The 17,012-nt window shown below is 35.6% G+C and overlaps 2 protein-coding genes across 6 annotated transcripts; one reads left to right on the top strand and one right to left on the bottom strand.

Annotated features, from left to right (window-relative positions):
• Window positions 1–361: 361 nt before the first annotated feature.
• Window positions 362–4,423, bottom strand: LOC117631755 (kinesin-like protein KIN-14U). 2 transcript variants are annotated; one of them, XM_034365044.1, is made up of 10 exons: window positions 3,422–4,423; window positions 3,245–3,328; window positions 3,011–3,172; window positions 2,796–2,902; window positions 2,508–2,692; window positions 2,239–2,403; window positions 1,928–2,146; window positions 1,713–1,750; window positions 1,291–1,418; window positions 362–1,214 (listed from the first exon to the last, which is right to left on the bottom strand). In XM_034365044.1, exons 1-10 carry the CDS (start codon window positions 3,642–3,644, stop codon window positions 609–611), a joined length of 1,917 nt encoding a protein of 638 aa, XP_034220935.1. In that variant the 5' UTR covers window positions 3,645–4,423; the 3' UTR covers window positions 362–608. The 2 variants fall into 2 exon arrangements, with proteins under 2 accessions (XP_034220935.1, XP_034220937.1); XM_034365046.1 differs by lacking the exons at window positions 3,011–3,172; window positions 3,245–3,328; window positions 3,422–4,423 and having other exon boundaries at window positions 2,508–2,715.
• Window positions 4,424–8,134: 3,711 nt separating this feature from the next.
• LOC117631134 (WD repeat-containing protein 48) lies at window positions 8,135–16,509 on the top strand. 4 transcript variants are annotated; one of them, XM_034364107.1, is made up of 19 exons: window positions 8,135–8,314; window positions 9,527–9,636; window positions 9,877–10,032; window positions 10,224–10,289; window positions 10,390–10,479; window positions 10,707–11,012; window positions 11,176–11,273; window positions 11,593–11,628; window positions 11,776–11,896; window positions 11,997–12,233; window positions 12,414–12,509; window positions 12,633–12,698; window positions 12,864–12,902; window positions 12,978–13,112; window positions 13,560–13,921; window positions 14,555–14,648; window positions 15,082–15,273; window positions 15,554–15,672; window positions 15,970–16,509. In XM_034364107.1, exons 2-18 carry the CDS (start codon window positions 9,538–9,540, stop codon window positions 15,650–15,652), a joined length of 2,292 nt encoding a protein of 763 aa, XP_034219998.1. In that variant the 5' UTR covers window positions 8,135–8,314; window positions 9,527–9,537; the 3' UTR covers window positions 15,653–15,672; window positions 15,970–16,509. The 4 variants fall into 4 exon arrangements, with proteins under 4 accessions (XP_034219998.1, XP_034219999.1, XP_034219997.1 ...); XM_034364106.1 differs by having other exon boundaries at window positions 8,171–8,309; window positions 15,554–15,677; XM_034364105.1 differs by having other exon boundaries at window positions 8,171–8,314; window positions 15,554–15,677.
• The last annotated feature ends 503 nt before the right edge of the window (window positions 16,510–17,012 follow it).

Here is a 17,012-nt window from a genome sequence, read left to right as displayed (position 1 = left end):
TGATACCTCCCATTCTAATAAGGTGGTTTTTCTCAGTGCTAACTAATGAGTCACGAATGACAATGTATTAGACAAGACTCGGCTCATCAGTAGTATTATCAGCTTTTGTGTTTTCGCCATAATCTTAGGCTAGAGTTATTTCTTCAATTATTTTATTTATACCAGCGATATTAGGAAATGAGATATTAAATTCTTTCTGATACCTCCCATTCTAATAATTTTCTTTAATTTAACATGTTATATTATCATATACATCGAACCGGCTACTTAGGTGGAATCATTTTAAAACAGTTGATAGAAATGAGATCAAGATTATTAGAATAGAATCAATGACCCAAAAATGATGAAATGAGTCGAAAAGTTACAAAATTCTGTTAACAATTAATTGAACATAAATCAGCAAGCCTGGCCAAAATCAGTGTATAAGGGATCGTGTAAACAAATAATTAACAGACCCCAGTTGAAGCAACCCTAGTAGTAACATACATAATCACACAACACTCGTCTTGTAAGACAAAACTCTAAACTATGAAGTATAAACCCAAAAACACGCGCACACATTTTATTCTTACCATACCACATCTTATTCTTCCTCACAACTCAGACAGTTAGATTAGATCAGACATCCATCTTCTATGACGACCAAGTGTAACTCTCAAGTTTGGATCAGATGAGGTGACCAACTTGCTTCGCGTCTTGGATGATTCCGAGACATTGCATTTCGGGCTCTCTGCAGGGAGAGTATCTGCTGCTTCCGGGGCGTATCGCGATTTTCTGTTTGAGTTTTGTAAGATTGCTTTGATTTGAGGATCTGAGTAACTCATTGATTGTGAGGCTGTGAATTGGATTGAACTTCTGGTCACAGACCTCAAACTTCTTGCTTTACCAACAACTTCTCTTTCTGCAGCACTTCGCCTTTGTCGACTAGCTGCAGTGGAAGTCATGAACCGAGGCAATGAATTTGAAACATTGCCTTTACTTGTTTTCTCCGGCTTTCGTGGCATTTCTACAGCTTCCTTCAGATATTCTTCGGGACTAATGGGGGCCTTCTCATCTTCTAAAGGTCCATAAGTGGTTGAGAAGAGCTTTCTGTTTTCGCATAACAGCAAATCGACCTTTTGTATCTGGTTTTTAAGTTTATGGCATTCTTCTTCAGCTTCTCTCATGTCTTCTTCAAGTTCCTTGACCCTTTTCTCCCTGTGACTCTTCAAGTCCTAAAACAATGCAAACGGTTACGAAGATTCACAGCTAAGGGAACCAAACAATTACCAAGAAACTACAGACAAGTACCTCTGATAATTCCCTATTACACTCTGCAGCTCTAGCTCTCTTAGCGAAGCTCAAAGAACATATCGTCTCCCCAACATCTTCTTCACAAGGGCTGACATGCACAAGCATCAAAACCTTCGAACCAGCACCTAAAGCATTTGGATTACCAAATAAATATTAAGCACTGTCAAGTCCAAATGGTGAAAAGGGTGTGAAAATCATGCGAATATGAGATCATTCTGCCCTGCTCACAATAGCAATTGAAGGCACAAACTTAATGATTTGTGGTGGGGTCATTACCGTATATTACATATGTAGTATAAGCTCATTTATACAGATTTTAAAATTAAATTCTATGTTAATCAAATTAAATAACTCTGAATTGTCTGTATGTGTAAAGAAACTCAGTTCCATAACAAAATTCAAAGAATGTGGTAATCTACCTAGGGAATCTTTCAGGATTTGCGTAAGCTTGCTGTTCCTGCAACCAAAATTTTAAAGTCCATCAGATTCTAGCTGAATCAGCAAGCAAAGAGAAAAACCTCAAAAGGCCTGTCTTTGAGGAGGTTATAACCAACAGCAGAGATCCACTCACCAAGGGAAAAAATAAAAAGGCAAAGGGAAGAAGGCAACTAAAGCTGACAACCAACTAACTTACCTGTAAGGCACATGGCCTCGCTTCCGCCTTAGAGCAGCAATGACATCACCCAAAGCTGAAAGAGAAAGATTTATGGCCCTTCCCTCATCAAGTGTTAGTCCAGTTGCTCCTGTTTTAAGCAACCGTTCACTTCCTCCAAGATCAACCATCCACAGTTTACCCACTTCCCTTTTAGCTTCCGAAGCATCCCCGTGCCGGAACATGGTTATCCTCGTTAAGCTAGATATATGAAGCTAAAAAGATAACGTAATTATCGACCAAAATTAATCCAATGGAAAATTGTGAAAAATCTAACTAGACCTGGAACCCACCAGTGAGACCGGCTAGATGCCTCATTTACATTAGTCCAAGAAGTAGATCTAACTCTCCTCCCCCTATTATACCACCATCTAGCTTTAGCAAAATCAACGATTTGCACTTCCGTAAGACCCTCGATTTCCACTAATCCCTTTGGATCTGTTTGAATGTTGAGATTGCTGTAGTAAAGTTAGCCAAACCAAAGTAAGCAGTCTAATAAATGGCCTGCAATTGTCGCCTCCTCTAATGAATTACTCAGGGTACTAAAATGAAAGTTTATTACCATCTTGTTACAGCTTCATGTGGCCTACAAGCTGGTTTTGGGGACAGTAGATCTCTGAGACTGCCCATGTAAACTTCTAACATGCTCATTGAAAATGTGATATAAGATGAGCTATCCAAAGAGGCTTGACAGAAAAGCTCTTTGAGAGCTCGAGGAATTATTCCTGGCTGCTCACTTGTGCCATCCTGCAGATGCATTCAAATCCATCCTTCACACATATTTGAAAAACAAATATACATCAACCAGATAACTGCAACAACCGCTGAATTTTAAGTTTCTATCACTAACCATGGTAAATGTCTTGCCAGTGCCAGTTTGACCATGAGCAAAAATACATACATTGTGCCCATCAAGTGCAGATCTGAGAATTGGTTTCACCTCAGCAAATACATCTTCTACAGAATTTGGAAACATGATAGAGTCTCTCTTACTACAACTGAAACAATTAATTAACAAATAATCAAACTTGTAAAACACGCATATATCTTTTTTTTAACACTAACCTTGGCTGGTTTCTTGAGGAAAAACCTTATCAAAGTCAAATCCTTTTCTTGTTCCAGCTGACTTAACCACAATCTTCTCCGATCCAGCTGAAATGGGTTCTCTGATTCTTCTCTTGTCCATCAGTAGAAATGGTCGGACCCGACAAAACACTCGAATGCTGCCTGAACATTCACATCACTTAATACAATAAAACATAAAAGCGTTACAGGTAAAATTATGATTAACCACACAACCTTTGATGTCTATAATCTTATTCAAAGCTTCTCTCCGTTTCTCATCCCACAACCTCTGCCTCAGCTTCAACTGTGAGATTTCACCTACAAACCCAATTGGCCCCAAGATCATATCAACTGATTGGACTAAGACAGTGGCCTGATCACGAACTTGAAACTGAAACTCAAAAACTTTACCTTCAAGATTTGATATGGACTGCTGAAGCTCATTCTTTTCGTGCTCGGGGATGACATTGACATCAGTACAGATGATGGGAAGAGGAGGTGAATCAGAAAAATAAGAAACCGGGGGAAGCCCATCAATGGAATCTGGGTTTGATTCCATGTGAGATGTTTGAAAGGACTCTTTTGCACTAACTGAAACCAGTGAGATCTGTTCATTTTCAGTTGAAATGAGCATTTCTCTCACAGAATATAACTGGCCCTTTGAAGAAAGATGAACTATTGAGGCAGAGGAAGAAATAGATTTAACTATTCAACAGAGATAAAAAGAAAAAGTCACAAAACCAAGATATTTATATGTAATATACAAAAAGACCCAGTAATTTTAGATTACTCTAAACCAAAGCAGTTCCTTCAATCAAGCACAACAAGAATTGTTTATGTCTGTAGAAAAGTTACAGTTTGGTACTAGAAGTAGACCAGTCCATGTTAATAAATGACCCAATGATGAAGAAACTGAAAGTTTATATAAATAAAGCACTTCCAACTTCCAAGTACAAGAAAAAGTTATACAGACAAAGTAAATGAGGCTCATAAATCTCTCATATTTAAAAGCAGCCAAACAGAAAACCTCAGATCATATTTGAAGTAGAAAATACTAAATTTTGCTCTGTTTAAAAAAACAGAGTTAAATAGAAATGGCAGAATTCAGCTGGAGAAGAACGAAAAGTCAAAAACTGAGCACAGATTTCGAAGAACCCAGAGGAAAAATGGAAACCCAGTTGGTGCAATTTACTTTCAATGATTGAATACTCTATAGGACCATGATTAGCAACAAGCAAGCAGGTGAGAGTTCTTGTTGCAGTTTTGAGGGTTACTAAGGTAAATTACACCCCAAAAGAAAGAGAGAGAGAAAAAACAAAACATGTTTGAAACTTGTTTTGGGTGGTCAAGATCTAAAACTGAACTGTTTAAAGTAGTTCTTTTCCAGACAGGGTACAGGACAGAGGAGCGTGTGGTGCGGAGGGGCAAAAGTGAAATAAGGAGGGAAAACTTGCAGTGCTTCTACTATTTACACCCATTACATTTAACATTACACCCCACCAAACTCTTTTTCTTTTTTTCTTTTTTCGTAAATCACCACGCACGCACCCCCCACCAAACTTAACCACTCCACTAGCGCTTATCCTCATTTATTTCTATTTTCAAAATTAATTTTTTTATTAATAAATAATTACAATTCAGCCCACATTTTTTCGGCCCACAAGTAAACCAGAATTTGGGCCTTGGGCTAATATAATGTGTAGTTGGATTGGGGCTTTGGGTCTGAACTAGAACCTCATCAGCTATTGGTTACTGACTGAGGAAGGCCCATTGATAGAGAATAGAATCAGAATTTGGTTTGTTAATCCAGCGTGTATTTATTTAGGGTGATTAGTTAAGAGTAATGCTACTTTTACTATATTTGTATACCACATTATTTAAAAAGTGTAAGTAAAATGTTAAATTATTGATGTGTTGTCCGTCTTATCTGTCATAAAAGATAGTATGAGAATGTGGTAAAAGTAGCATTATTCATTAGTTAATCAATTTCTTGAATATAATTTTTGTTATTTGTATGAGATGAAAAGATATAATTTATTTAAAAAAACTGAACTATTTTTCACATGATTTAGTGTATTTTTGTATTGTATTTCTTACTCTAGCTAGTCATTTCAAACTCAAAATATTATATGATACAAAAAGTTCAATATATTTAGGCATTTTTAAATACATTTTATCTAGTATTTTGAAGGTTTTTTTTTAATTACCAACGTAATTTTATTATCCAAATTCAAATATACTTATAAGATGATCAAAGTTCAAATTTATTTTTCATAAATTCTTTTATCCACATGCAACTTAGAGTAGGAAGAGTTAGAGGATAAGCCTTCATTCATAGTCTAATTTAACTTTACAAGGCTATTAAAGTATTTATTATGGTCTTAGTAAAAAAATAAATATAATATATAAATGATTTATGTAAGGGAGTTAGCTTCTATTTAACATTTCCAATAAATGAATTTTCTATTAATAAGAACAAATCATTTATTCGAAATTTGAATAATTAATAGTTGCCATCTCCGTTAGGTATTCGCTTTCACTGAGTTGACATTTGGCGGGGGGCAACGGAATAAAAAACTGCAAAGTGGTCCAAGTCATGTGGCACGTTGGATGACTCATCGGAATTTCCAGTTTGACCACGATGTATCGATGCCTACCACGGTACCACCCATAAAACCTATTTTGAATATGCACACTATCCCTACTCTTAACGGGTCAGGAGGAGAGGAGAAAAAAAGAAAAGAAAAGGAAGACATATAAAATTACAAAACTATGCCTATTTTTAATGGGTGATAATGGGTATTCGCGAATTCACATGATACGACCGTTAGCTTAACGGGTGGCTAATATGTCCACGAGTGGCGGAGTCAAAATAAATTTATAGATGGGACACCTCATATATTGAAATTTATTTTTCTTTACGGTGACATTTTAATTAATTTTTTGCTTGATACAAATTCATAAATTTAATTACTATACTCTATTATTTTACATATCACATATCACATATCACATTAACTATCTACTCATCATTGATTCTAGCAAAAGATATTCATGTACTTTGACATTGCTTATTTGGGTGATAAGTGATTTTTAAACAAATTTGGGAAGCCCAGCCTATTTGGTAAACTATGAGAAAATCATTTATTGTTGAAAATTGTTGCGAAAAAAAAGCTATAAGGAAGCATCTAATGAGGTGCTTTCATTTTCTAATTATGCAGGAATCTTTTTTGAAGAGGTATTAGGTTTAATGATTATGTGGGAATCATTTTTTGATTATGCGGGAATTAGTACAAACAACACTTTTAACAAAAAGTTTACCAAACGCCAAATTGTTTTCTCTCACGGCAAATCTGACAGCGATTATTTTCACAGCACAGCAATACCAAACTGGCCCTTAGTTAAATATACACACAAATAAAATTCAAATGGTAGTTTATTACTACAATTAAAGTCAAAATAAGACAAAAAGAGAGTATGGGTAGTGATAATAGTGAAAAAGGGAAAGAAGAAAAACAGAAAGGCACTTTCAAGTTTGATTAAAAAAAAAAGTAATTGTGTTAAGAAACCCAAGGTCTTAAGAACATTGAGAGGGGGGCATAGGACCCCCCATGGGCCTTAGCTCCCTCCGCCCCTGATGTCCACCTATTTTCAATACGACTTGTTTCCGACTTGAATAATGATTTTTTCATACAACTTTCTTTTGTGTTAACAGGTCGTATATAATATTGTCATGTATACATTAAACCAGCAAACATGTTTTTATTATATAAATTTTGGTAAATCAACCACAATTGGGATGACATGCTAAGTGTTAATTATCAACTCATTATATCAATTTAGATAAATATGGGATGTGTGCTGGTTCATCCTTACTTTTTTTTATTTATTGGTTGGCTATTATCTTCTTTATCTCCAACTTTATTATAGGACATCCCAAATTCTGCATATCTTTTATTATTATTATTTTTTCCCTAATGCAATCTCATGCAATTGGGGAGTAGACACACATAGACATTTTGCAAAATGCTGCAAGAAACCCCACCCCCAAGATATGATGTTTGTGTTCTAATATTCACTTAAAGGAAATGATTATATGACTGATACCAAAACAAAACAAAAAGACACATGAAGTTAAACTTTGATTATTTTTATTAATGGAGGAGTGGGTTTTCGAAATTATGACATCTTTCAATATTAAGATGAGAAGGTGAGGATTTTTGTCATTTTAGAGTTGTGTGTGATTCTCTCTAAATCGATTCAACATGTTGTTGTGTATGGTCATTGAAGAAGATTTATCTATATTATGCACATAATTGCTTTGTATTTTCGTTTGTTTATCAATAAAAACTATTGCTTATTATTATTATTTTTTAAATGATAAGAAGCTGATTTCCTAGATTTGTTGGCTTTATGATATAACTAAGGTCATCATGTCTTTGATTCGAGGACTAGCATCGATCAAATTAATGTATTATAAAAATAAAAAAAATTAGGATGAGAAATATCACTATTGATTGACCCCAAAAAAAAGAAAAAGAAAACTATATTAAAAATTAGTTGATACTAAATGGTTTGTTTAGCATGGATTAGAAAATTTAAATGCTTATAGTTGGAAGATGTATTACACAATATCCTATTTAGTGTGTAAAAGTTTTATTTATTTATTAAGAGATAGGAAAGAGAGTTTCTCACACATACACTACCAAGGTGTCATAATGGTTCGAACTTAAGACAACTGATTTGTAAATTAAGATCTTTTTTCACTCGACTAGATTCCATTGAGAGACAAACCTTTAAAAAAAAAAAAGAAAAAAAAGAATTATAGTTGGACGTGCCTATAGTATTAAATTCTTGTGACACAAACAGTGCATATATTTTTTGAATGAAATTTACATAATTGCGCAAAAATATGAGGGAAAAGTTTTCAATCGCACTCGCAAGTACCATCGCGGACCGCCATTCACATCGGCTGAGGGGCCATTTTGTAATTCAACTATATCTCTCTATCGTCCCCAGCCGGCCCCACCCTAGGAACCAATTTGCCAGCGAAACGAGTATCCAGCCACCCGCGTCTATCCGCGAGTATAGCCAAGTCCACGCTCAACGTAATTTATATAGTTATGGAAAAGGACAATATCACCCTCGATCAGAACCCCAAAAAACTGAGTCAAAGGACTCGACCACATTAAAATCGAAACCCACACCCAAAGCAATTTCCACTCTTATATCGCAACTCAGGCAGTAGAAGAAGAAGAAAACGAGCAAAGAGGAGGAGCTTCAAATTCTTCATTGGTTGGTAAGGTCAGGGTTTTCACTTTGTTAATTTCACTCCGTTTCTTTTTCTGTAACTCCACGGTCTGGCTTTATTTTTTGGATAAAATAAATTGATACGCATTTTTTTTTTCTTATATGGATTCTGTATAAATTAGTGGAGTTGGTGATCTGATTGGTAAATACGAAATGATCAATGGGTTTGGGTTTTGGATTTTCTTATTTTGTTGGTGTTTTGGGTTTATTCTCTCGACGAGGTTTTACGGAGCTTAAAACCTGTACTGGGTTAATCTATTTTAGTTAATCTGTTAGTGATTGATTCTGTGATTGTTGGAATATTTTGAATAGATAGACGGGTTGCACGAAATTTTGAGATACAGCCACATTTTTTAGGCAAATCAAAGTTGCAATTGGATAGTTAAAAAGGCGCTACTGAAAGCTTTTGACTAAAACCTTTAGCAATTGCTCTGGTGGTCAGCAATGATTTTCACAGTTGTTGGTCGGATACATGTATCTATAGTGCGTTTTGATTATACATCAGTTGTGGGTTTTTGGGCACTGGGGGAGGTTATGAGGTTGTGTGCTGTTTGTTGCTGTGTGGTTTATAGGGCTAAGAAGTGTCACTGTTTCATCTGTTATGCTTAAGAGGCTATGTTTTAGTTGACATTTAGAAGCTTATCTACTGATCGAGAAGAGAGAGGGAGAGAGAGAGAAACAAGCATTCAGACCCTATGCTACAGGGTTTGTATTTCCTCATTGGTACAAAAATCGGTATTAAGTTCTGCATTTTGGTTTCCAAGGCTAAATATATGTTGTTATATATATAAATATGTATGTACAAAACAATTATATTCTATCTGATATTAACAAACATTTTTCTATTTCTTTCATGTAAGTGTATTGATTTCTTTTAATTACAGTTGCTTTAGGCATTTATTTCATTTGAGAGGTGATTACATGATAAAATATTCCTTAACATTTGAAGAAAGCAAATCTGTTTATCATATGCATAGGATATATTACCTATGTTACTTATATAATGTATTCACAAACTGAAATGAATTACTAAGTTGTTAGGGTTGTGGTATACTTATTTCTAGTGTATTGGCAATGCCTTTTGTGATACAACACTTGCTAGGACTGCAAATATATCCTAAAACTGAGGTCACTTTTAGGAAATCATCGCTGTATCCACTATTATATTTATTTGTTGATCGTTAATTTTTCTTACTTTTGTTTTAGTTGTTTCTGCGATGCACCGTGTGGGTAGTGCAGGGAACACAGCCAATTCCACTCGCCCTCGTAAAGAGAAGAGATTAACATATGTGTTGAGTGATGCTGATGACACAAAGGTGATTCAGTATCTTTCTCCTGATTTTTGTGTTAAGTTCTGTCATTAAGTTTTTATTTGTTGGAATTAATATTGTTTAGTTATTTGTAAATATATAAGTCTCACTTTTGGATTTAGAAGGCACGGCACTCTACCAATTTTGTATCATCTCCCTTTATTAGCATTATGCATGTTCAGCATTTTGTGGTGTTAAGTAATAAATGCTTATGTTACTGTGTTTGGATCGTTTCTCTGTCTGCAGCATTGTGCCGGCATAAATTGTTTGGCTGTATTGAAGGCTTCAGTGTCTGGGTGTGATTACCTGTTCACTGGAAGCCGTGATGGCACACTAAAAAGATGGGCGCTGGCTGAAGATGCTGCTACATGCCCAGCAACCTTTGAGTCTCATGTGGACTGGGTATGCATTTTTCTTTTTATGTTTAAACCCTTTTTTTTTTTTGTTTTAATTTTTTAATTTTTTTATACCAAACTTACCATATGGGTCCTGTAGATGTTTAACTTATGGGAATTCTCATTTTTCTCATAAAAAATGAGTTCCTGCATGCATAAGTTACAAACTTATACTTATAGAGTACTTTTGTTGTGCAGGTTAATGATGCTGTTCTTGCAGGTGATAATACGCTTGTTTCTTGTTCTTCAGATACTACCCTCAAGGTTCAGTGGCTTAGATCTTTGTTCTGGTTTTGTAACTTATGCAATGTCTTTTGCTGTAAGTTATTTTTATGTTTTTGTTGTATACTTATCCATGTGTCAGACTTGGAATTGCTTGTCGGATGGAACTTGTACCAGAACTCTTCGTCAGCATTCTGACTATGTCACTTGTCTTGCTGCGACAGAAAAAAATGTAATTTTCTTGTCAAATTTTTATCCACCTTATTAATGCATGGATGAAAGGTTTGGTCGTTGCACTCCTGCTACATGATTAGTTTCATGTTCAATTTGATAGCACAACTTGTGCTTGGAGGAATCTTGTCCATCTTTATTCGTACCCGTTTATCTTGAATATATTTTCTCATTTCCTATAAGAAAAAAAGAAAATTTCTGATCCTTTTATAGTGTCACGCATTTTAGAGCAATGTTGTTGCCTCTGGGGGACTTGGAGGGGAGGTATTCGTATGGGATCTTGAAGCAGCTCTTACTCCGGTCTCAAAGTCAGGCGATTCAATGGAAGATGACTCTTCAAATGTTGTCAATGGTTCTGGAAATGCACTACCAATTACAAGTTTACGTACTATCAGCTCTAGCAACAGTATTTCTGTGCACACAACTCAGTCGCATGGATATGTTCCAGTTCCTGCCAAAGGCCATAAGGAATCAGTTTATGCTTTGGCAATGAATGATAGTGGATCACTCCTTGTCTCTGGTGGAACAGAGAAGGTATATTTTGATGTTGGTAGTTGGTTTAATGTCCCAAATTTGTTATGTTTGTTTTGTACGCAAGGAATTGTCTAAAAATTGCAGCAGTGTACCAACTTTGGGTTGAACATAATAACTTTCATCTTCGTGTTAATAACTATAAATCATTTCATGATGCCCTTAGGTTGTGCGTGTTTGGGACCCTAGAACTGGTTCGAAGACCATGAAACTAAGAGGGCATACAGATAATATCAGGGCTCTGCTTCTTGATTCTACTGGAAGGTTGGTTGGATAGGTTTATCATAGCCTGTCTTGATTGAGCACTTTAAAATGATTTTAGTTTAGCCATTGTCTTGCATAGTTCGGTTTGTAAAATGAACTATATTTGAAATTCAAATATATAATATTATTCTAGGTGTCGAATAATGTTTGGAATATCGCTTATAGATGTTACAGCAAAGTGCATTGAACATACAAGTTAGAACCTTGATTTGATAATGAATGATTTATTCATCTAATTGCATTGTTCTATGTGCTGCATTCGTACAATCTTGTTTTGCTACCAGTATTAACGTTTGTGTTTTAAATTTCATTTTTGCAGATATTGCTTATCAGGATCTTCTGATTCTATGATCAGGTTGATAACTCACATCTCTCCTTTAACTACGCGGACAGTTAGCATAGTTAGCATTAGATGCAAGTTGAAAGATGTAATTGTTTATGTGATAAGTAGTTGGTATTTCGTCATCTGTATAGTTCACCAAATTCTTTGCCCATTTTGTAGGCTGTGGGATCTTGGTCAGCAACGATGTGTGCATTCTTATGCTGTGCACACAGATTCTGTTTGGGCACTTGCCAGTACCCCAACATTTAGTCATGTATATAGTGGTGGGAGGGACCTTTCTGTGAGTACATTTTTCTCTTGTAACTTATGTTCTGAGACATCTTTGGCTGTTTAGATTTGCTGCTCATCTGTTTCATGCCCAATGTTGTTTGTTCCCTCAGTTATACTTGACAGACTTGGCCACAAGAGAGAGTCTTTTGCTTTGCACTGGGGAACACCCCATTCTGCAGTTGGCTTTACATGACGATAGTATATGGGCTGCAACAACGGATTCTTCAGTTCATAGATGGCCTGCTGAAGGGCGCAATCCTCAGAAGATTATTCAAAGAGGTGGTGCATTCTTGGCTGGAAATTTGTCCTTTTCGAGAGCAAGGGTATCCCTAGAAGGATCAACCCTAGTAAGTATCGCTTAGTTCATTGTATTTCAAAATTTCGGTCTTCTTGTTGCATGTGCATGTATCATCCTCTAGTTGTCATGTTAGCTGCACATATCTTTTTCTTTTGGGTCTTATTTGGTGTTTGTCATGTCAGACCTTTGAGTTTGGTGGATTAATGTTATTTTGGTAAATGTTGTCCAGGTCCCTGTTTATAAAGAACCAATATTTACGATTCCTGGAACTCCTGGAATAGTGCAGCATGAAATATTAAACAATAGAAGGCATGTCTTGACAAAGGTAAATCATGTTGACTTTCTCATATCTTATTATGATGAAGCGCCTGTTTTAAGTTAACCAGTTTTGTTGTCAAATAGTGTGTCTTGCCGAGTTTGATTTTATGAACCGATGCGATTATGATAGGATACTGCTGGTTCGGTCAAGTTGTGGGAGATTACTAGGGGTGTTGTTATTGAGGATTATGGAAAGGTGATACATTCTTTTTTTCCTGTAAATATCTGACTAGAACCATCTAATGTGTATAGAACTAACGCCTGATTGGAGCTGCAGATTTCTGGCAATTGTTTTTTTGTATATTGAAGTTTTTTTTGGGGAAGATTATAAGCATCTATCCTTGTAATGTCTACCATACAGGTCACATTTGAGGAGAAAAAAGAAGAGCTTTTTGAGATGGTATGCTTCCTGGTCTAAAATGATTTGAGCTTAACAACTTAATAGATTTTCTTAATGATTTCTTTACTGCTTCAGGTAAGCATTCCTGCATGGTTCACAGTGGATACCAGGCTTGGAAGTTTATCTGTACATCTGGACACCCCACAATGCTTTTCAGCAGAGATGTATTCAGTAGACCTTAACATTGTGGGGAAGCCTGAAGATGACAAGGTAGCTATAATCTTGAATTCTTTTCTATGTTTGTTCTTTCCCCGCTATTCAAAAAAAATGTTTGTTCTTCCCCCTTTTTTTGTGGGTTCTGTCTTCTGTGATTTGTCTTATATTTTTTGGATGCATTCAAAAGTAAAGAAGACTCTTTTGGATGCATTCAAAAGTTTTATCGAAAGGCTAGCCTTGAAGCTCTTAATGGCTTGATGCTCTCTATTATATATATATGCACGATGCATACTAAAATTCTGTCAAAAATATGCCTGAGATAATGAATTGAAAAGGATTAGTAATGCATTACATTACTTACAATTATTGATTAATAATTTAATACGTATGAATTTAACGATGTATTAGTAAAGCCAAGTTTAGCTTCCTTTTTATCTTTTCCTCTACCCTCCCGTTACTAAAGTGGTTTCAAAGTTAAATTGAGTGCTTGTAACTTTTCAGGTTAATCTAGCACGAGAAACCCTTAAAGGGCTCTTGGCTCACTGGTTGGCGAAAAGAAAGCAAAGATTTGGAGCGCAAGCATCTGCTAATGGGGATGCACCATCTGGAAAGGAAGTTACCACTAGAAGTATTACGCATTCAAGAATTGAGGTGGATAGTAATACTGAAAACGATTCAATGGTCTATCCTCCCTTTGAATTTTCTACAGCTTCCCCTCCTTCAGTTATAACTGAGGGCTCTCAGGGAGGCCCATGGAGGAAGAAAATCACTGACCTAGATGGTACTGAAGATGAGAAGGACTTTCCTTGGTGGTGTCTCGATTGCGTGTTGAATAATCGCCTACCCCCTAGAGAAAACACCAAGTAACTTACTTATTTTCAATGTAGTTCTCCTTGCTTTTATTTGAAGTTTTTATTTCCTGCCTGAGAATAAATTCTATTTTCTATAGATGATAATGCTTATGTCTATTCAAAAAATTACTTGCCTGAAAGTTGCAATTAACTTTGTGCATGTTGAGTTTTGATCGATTTATAAAAAGTGGTAATGTTGCAGGGATGTGTTTCAGTTTTATTGTTTTCTTGCATCAACACTTACTTCTTGAAAGATGTTCACTCTAGCAATAATTGTTGAAACTAAAGTTCCTGAATAGAGCTATCATGAAATATGGTAGAGAAGTGACTTGTTTCCTTTCTCTTCAATGGTTCTGTCTTTATCTCCTTGTGGCTGAAATTTCTCGTTTTAAAAAAAAAATCTTTCTTTCTTCTGGATGGTGTTTGATTTTCAGTTTGCTAATTTAATCGTTATTTTTGAAATATTATATATTTTGGTAGATTTATCTTATTGGAAAAAATCCTTTATTAGACTATCTCACAAATAAATGGAAAAAAAAAAAAGCTTTGATGGACTTATGACGTGCTGAAGTCTGAAATAGTTATCTGGTTTGGATGATTATGATTGTTTTTGCCAATATTTTTTGTTTTGGTTTATCTTTACAGGTGCAGTTTTTATCTACATCCATGCGAAGGTTCAGCTGTTCAGATCCTCACACAAGGGAAACTTAGTGCACCTCGTATATTACGAATTCATAAAGTAAGTTATGGGTTTCATGATAGTTGATGCCTTAATTTTATTATTATTTTTCTAAGGTAAGTGAATAGTTTCCTTCATTGTGCTAAAGAGTAAGATTCTTAGTGAAATGCAATGACTGCTGGAGTATGATAGAATAATACCTTTTGAAAACAGTAATGAGAAAGCCAAAGTTTCTACTTCTGCATTATTTGTTAGTATTTTAAAGTACAATTGTTATTTTTATTGAAATGCTAAAAGGCATTGATTTGGATTCGAATGGCAACATGAAAAGTGGATGCCAGCAGAATCTATGAAAAGTGGATGCCAGCAGAATCTATCCTTTTCTGCTGGTGTCCACAGCTGCTGTGATGGAAGATTATTTTTATATCTCAGTATTTGGTTTATCAATAACATACAATATGACCAGCTTGGCTTGCTTTGTCTTGGTATGCAGGTTGTTAATTATGTAATTGAAAAGATGGTCCTTGACAAACCATTGGATAGTGCAAATCCTGATACAACACTTGCTCCTGGTCTTGCTGGAGGACCAGTGCAACTATCAGCCATTGGAGATGGATCTTTTCGATCTGGATTGAAGCCATGGCAAAAGCTTAAGCCTTCTATAGAGATATTGTGTAACAATCAGGCAAGTGGATAAACATATTGGGTGTACTTAGTCACGTAGATAGTAATTAGTAAATTAACTTTTTAGTAGGACTCTTCTATGGTGCTAAAAAAGTTTAATGCGCTGTAACTGTTAAAAGTTTAAGCTAGAGGTAAATGCATTTTCTATTTATGGGATCAAGATAAATGGATTTAGTAGAGTTTAATTTGATTGTTTCTGATTTTAAACTGCTATCTAAAAGCAATTTAATTATTATGTGACTGCTATTGGTTTTTATTTTTTTATTTTTTGTTATGCGCAGGTCTTGTCCCCAGAAATGAGCTTAGCCACAGTGCGGGCTTATATATGGAAGAAATCTGAGGACCTGATTCTCAATTACAGGGTGGTTCAGGGAAGGTGATTGTGTGCTAGATTCCGGCGGTGAGGTGGTTATTTTTATCCTTTCTATGCAAGTTTCTGTAAATTTCTAGTAGAAAAGTGTTGGAAGACATGAACATTTTGAATTATTTCAGTAAATAGAAGACTTTTTGGTTAAATCAGCTTTTTCACTCATTTTTACTGATCGGAACAGAAAAGAACATTAGAGCACATTTATTATTATGTTTGCGAACTTTAATATACATGACTTCTTTACTTACTGAAAAAACCAATGTTGACACGTCTTAAAACTGATGTAGACTTTAGATGATGCTCAAGCTTTGTTGTTGATACTTGCAGGTGGTATTGTGTTTAAGATAAAGGGGAAATATTGATTCTTCTGGGGAAGCTCTTGGTATTCAGAAATACCTTTGTAAAGTTTGAAAACCAATTGATCGCGGATTCCAGTGGCATCCCCCAAAACTTGCCGAGAAGGCTCTGGTTAAGCATGTTCCTTGTTGGGCACGTTGGGCACCCATAAATCTTGAACTTTGTCGCTGACATAAAAGCTTTTGCTGGACGCTGCAGATTTTCTCAATTGGTTGTCTGCATGTGACAGTAGATAAGAGTTTTCGACTCTGGATGAGAAATTAACAGGAAGTATCTTGGAACTTCCCAAGAGCCGAATTAGACACATGATGATGAAAGATTTGTAGATTTGTACTGTCAGTTATGATACCTAGCCATAGAATATTCTATTGTGAAGGGGATTTTAATTTCTTTTTTGTTTCATGGAATAAGACAATCCCATTTCAGTTCCATATCCAGACTTGTGCTGCTCTTTAATGTAGTTCCTATTTTATATAAGATCATACTAAATGAAATCCCAATTTTGCATTATACGGGTTATAAATTTCTGTATGATCTGGTAGTTTTCCTGTTTTCTTTGTTCCCTCGTGTATGTATACACTTCATGTAATTCAAAAGTAATTAGGACCTGTTCTTTTATTGTTGTAATACTTAAATTCTAGTTTTGTGGAGGCCAAGGAATTTGCTTTCGTTTGTGCCGCAACTTTCTGCTTCTTTGACTTTAGGTTGAAGTTGGGCACCCTTGGTTGGGTATATAATATATTTTCCCTCATAAGAGAAATGTTGGGCACATATGCAAAAGACGGCAAATTCCCATAGGTGTACCCAGCAAGCACCTTACATTACTAACTGATTTTGATTGCTCAATTACCAAGCCAGAATCAAATTCTGTGGTCCAGACAGAGTGATCTTAGAGTGGTCCATAATCTCTATCTCATGGTTGTGTTCTCTTTGATTAGGTTTTGGCTTAAGCTTCTAGCCACATGGAGTTTTGGTCATTCAACTCAAGGTGGTGCTTGCTGCTTGCAAGCAAT

The sequence above is a fragment of the Prunus dulcis genome, chromosome 6 (assembly GCF_902201215.1).
Source record: "Prunus dulcis chromosome 6, ALMONDv2, whole genome shotgun sequence".
Lineage (NCBI taxonomy): Eukaryota > Viridiplantae > Streptophyta > Magnoliopsida > Rosales > Rosaceae > Prunus > Prunus dulcis.
The sequence above is the reverse complement of the archived record's forward strand: the minus strand, read 5'-3'. Positions and strand labels throughout refer to the sequence as shown.

Excerpts from the sequence above, each read along its gene's own strand:
- LOC117631755 (XM_034365044.1), bottom strand. The coding sequence starts at position 3,644 with ATGCTCATTTCAACTGAAAATGAACAGATCTCACTGGTTTCAGTTAGT. Across the intron at positions 2,903-3,010 it reads TCCTCAAGAAACCAGCCAAG|AAGATGTATTTGCTGAGGTG; the intron begins GTTAGTGTTAAA and ends CAAATTCTGTAG. Across the intron at positions 1,751-1,927 it reads CGAGGCCATGTGCCTTACAG|GAACAGCAAGCTTACGCAAA; the intron begins GTAAGTTAGTTG and ends TTTTGGTTGCAG.
- LOC117631134 (XM_034364107.1), top strand. The coding sequence starts at position 9,538 with ATGCACCGTGTGGGTAGTGCAGGGAACACAGCCAATTCCACTCGCCCT. Across the intron at positions 11,629-11,775 it reads TCTTCTGATTCTATGATCAG|GCTGTGGGATCTTGGTCAGC; the intron begins GTTGATAACTCA and ends CCCATTTTGTAG. Across the intron at positions 12,903-12,977 it reads AAGAAGAGCTTTTTGAGATG|GTAAGCATTCCTGCATGGTT; the intron begins GTATGCTTCCTG and ends TTACTGCTTCAG.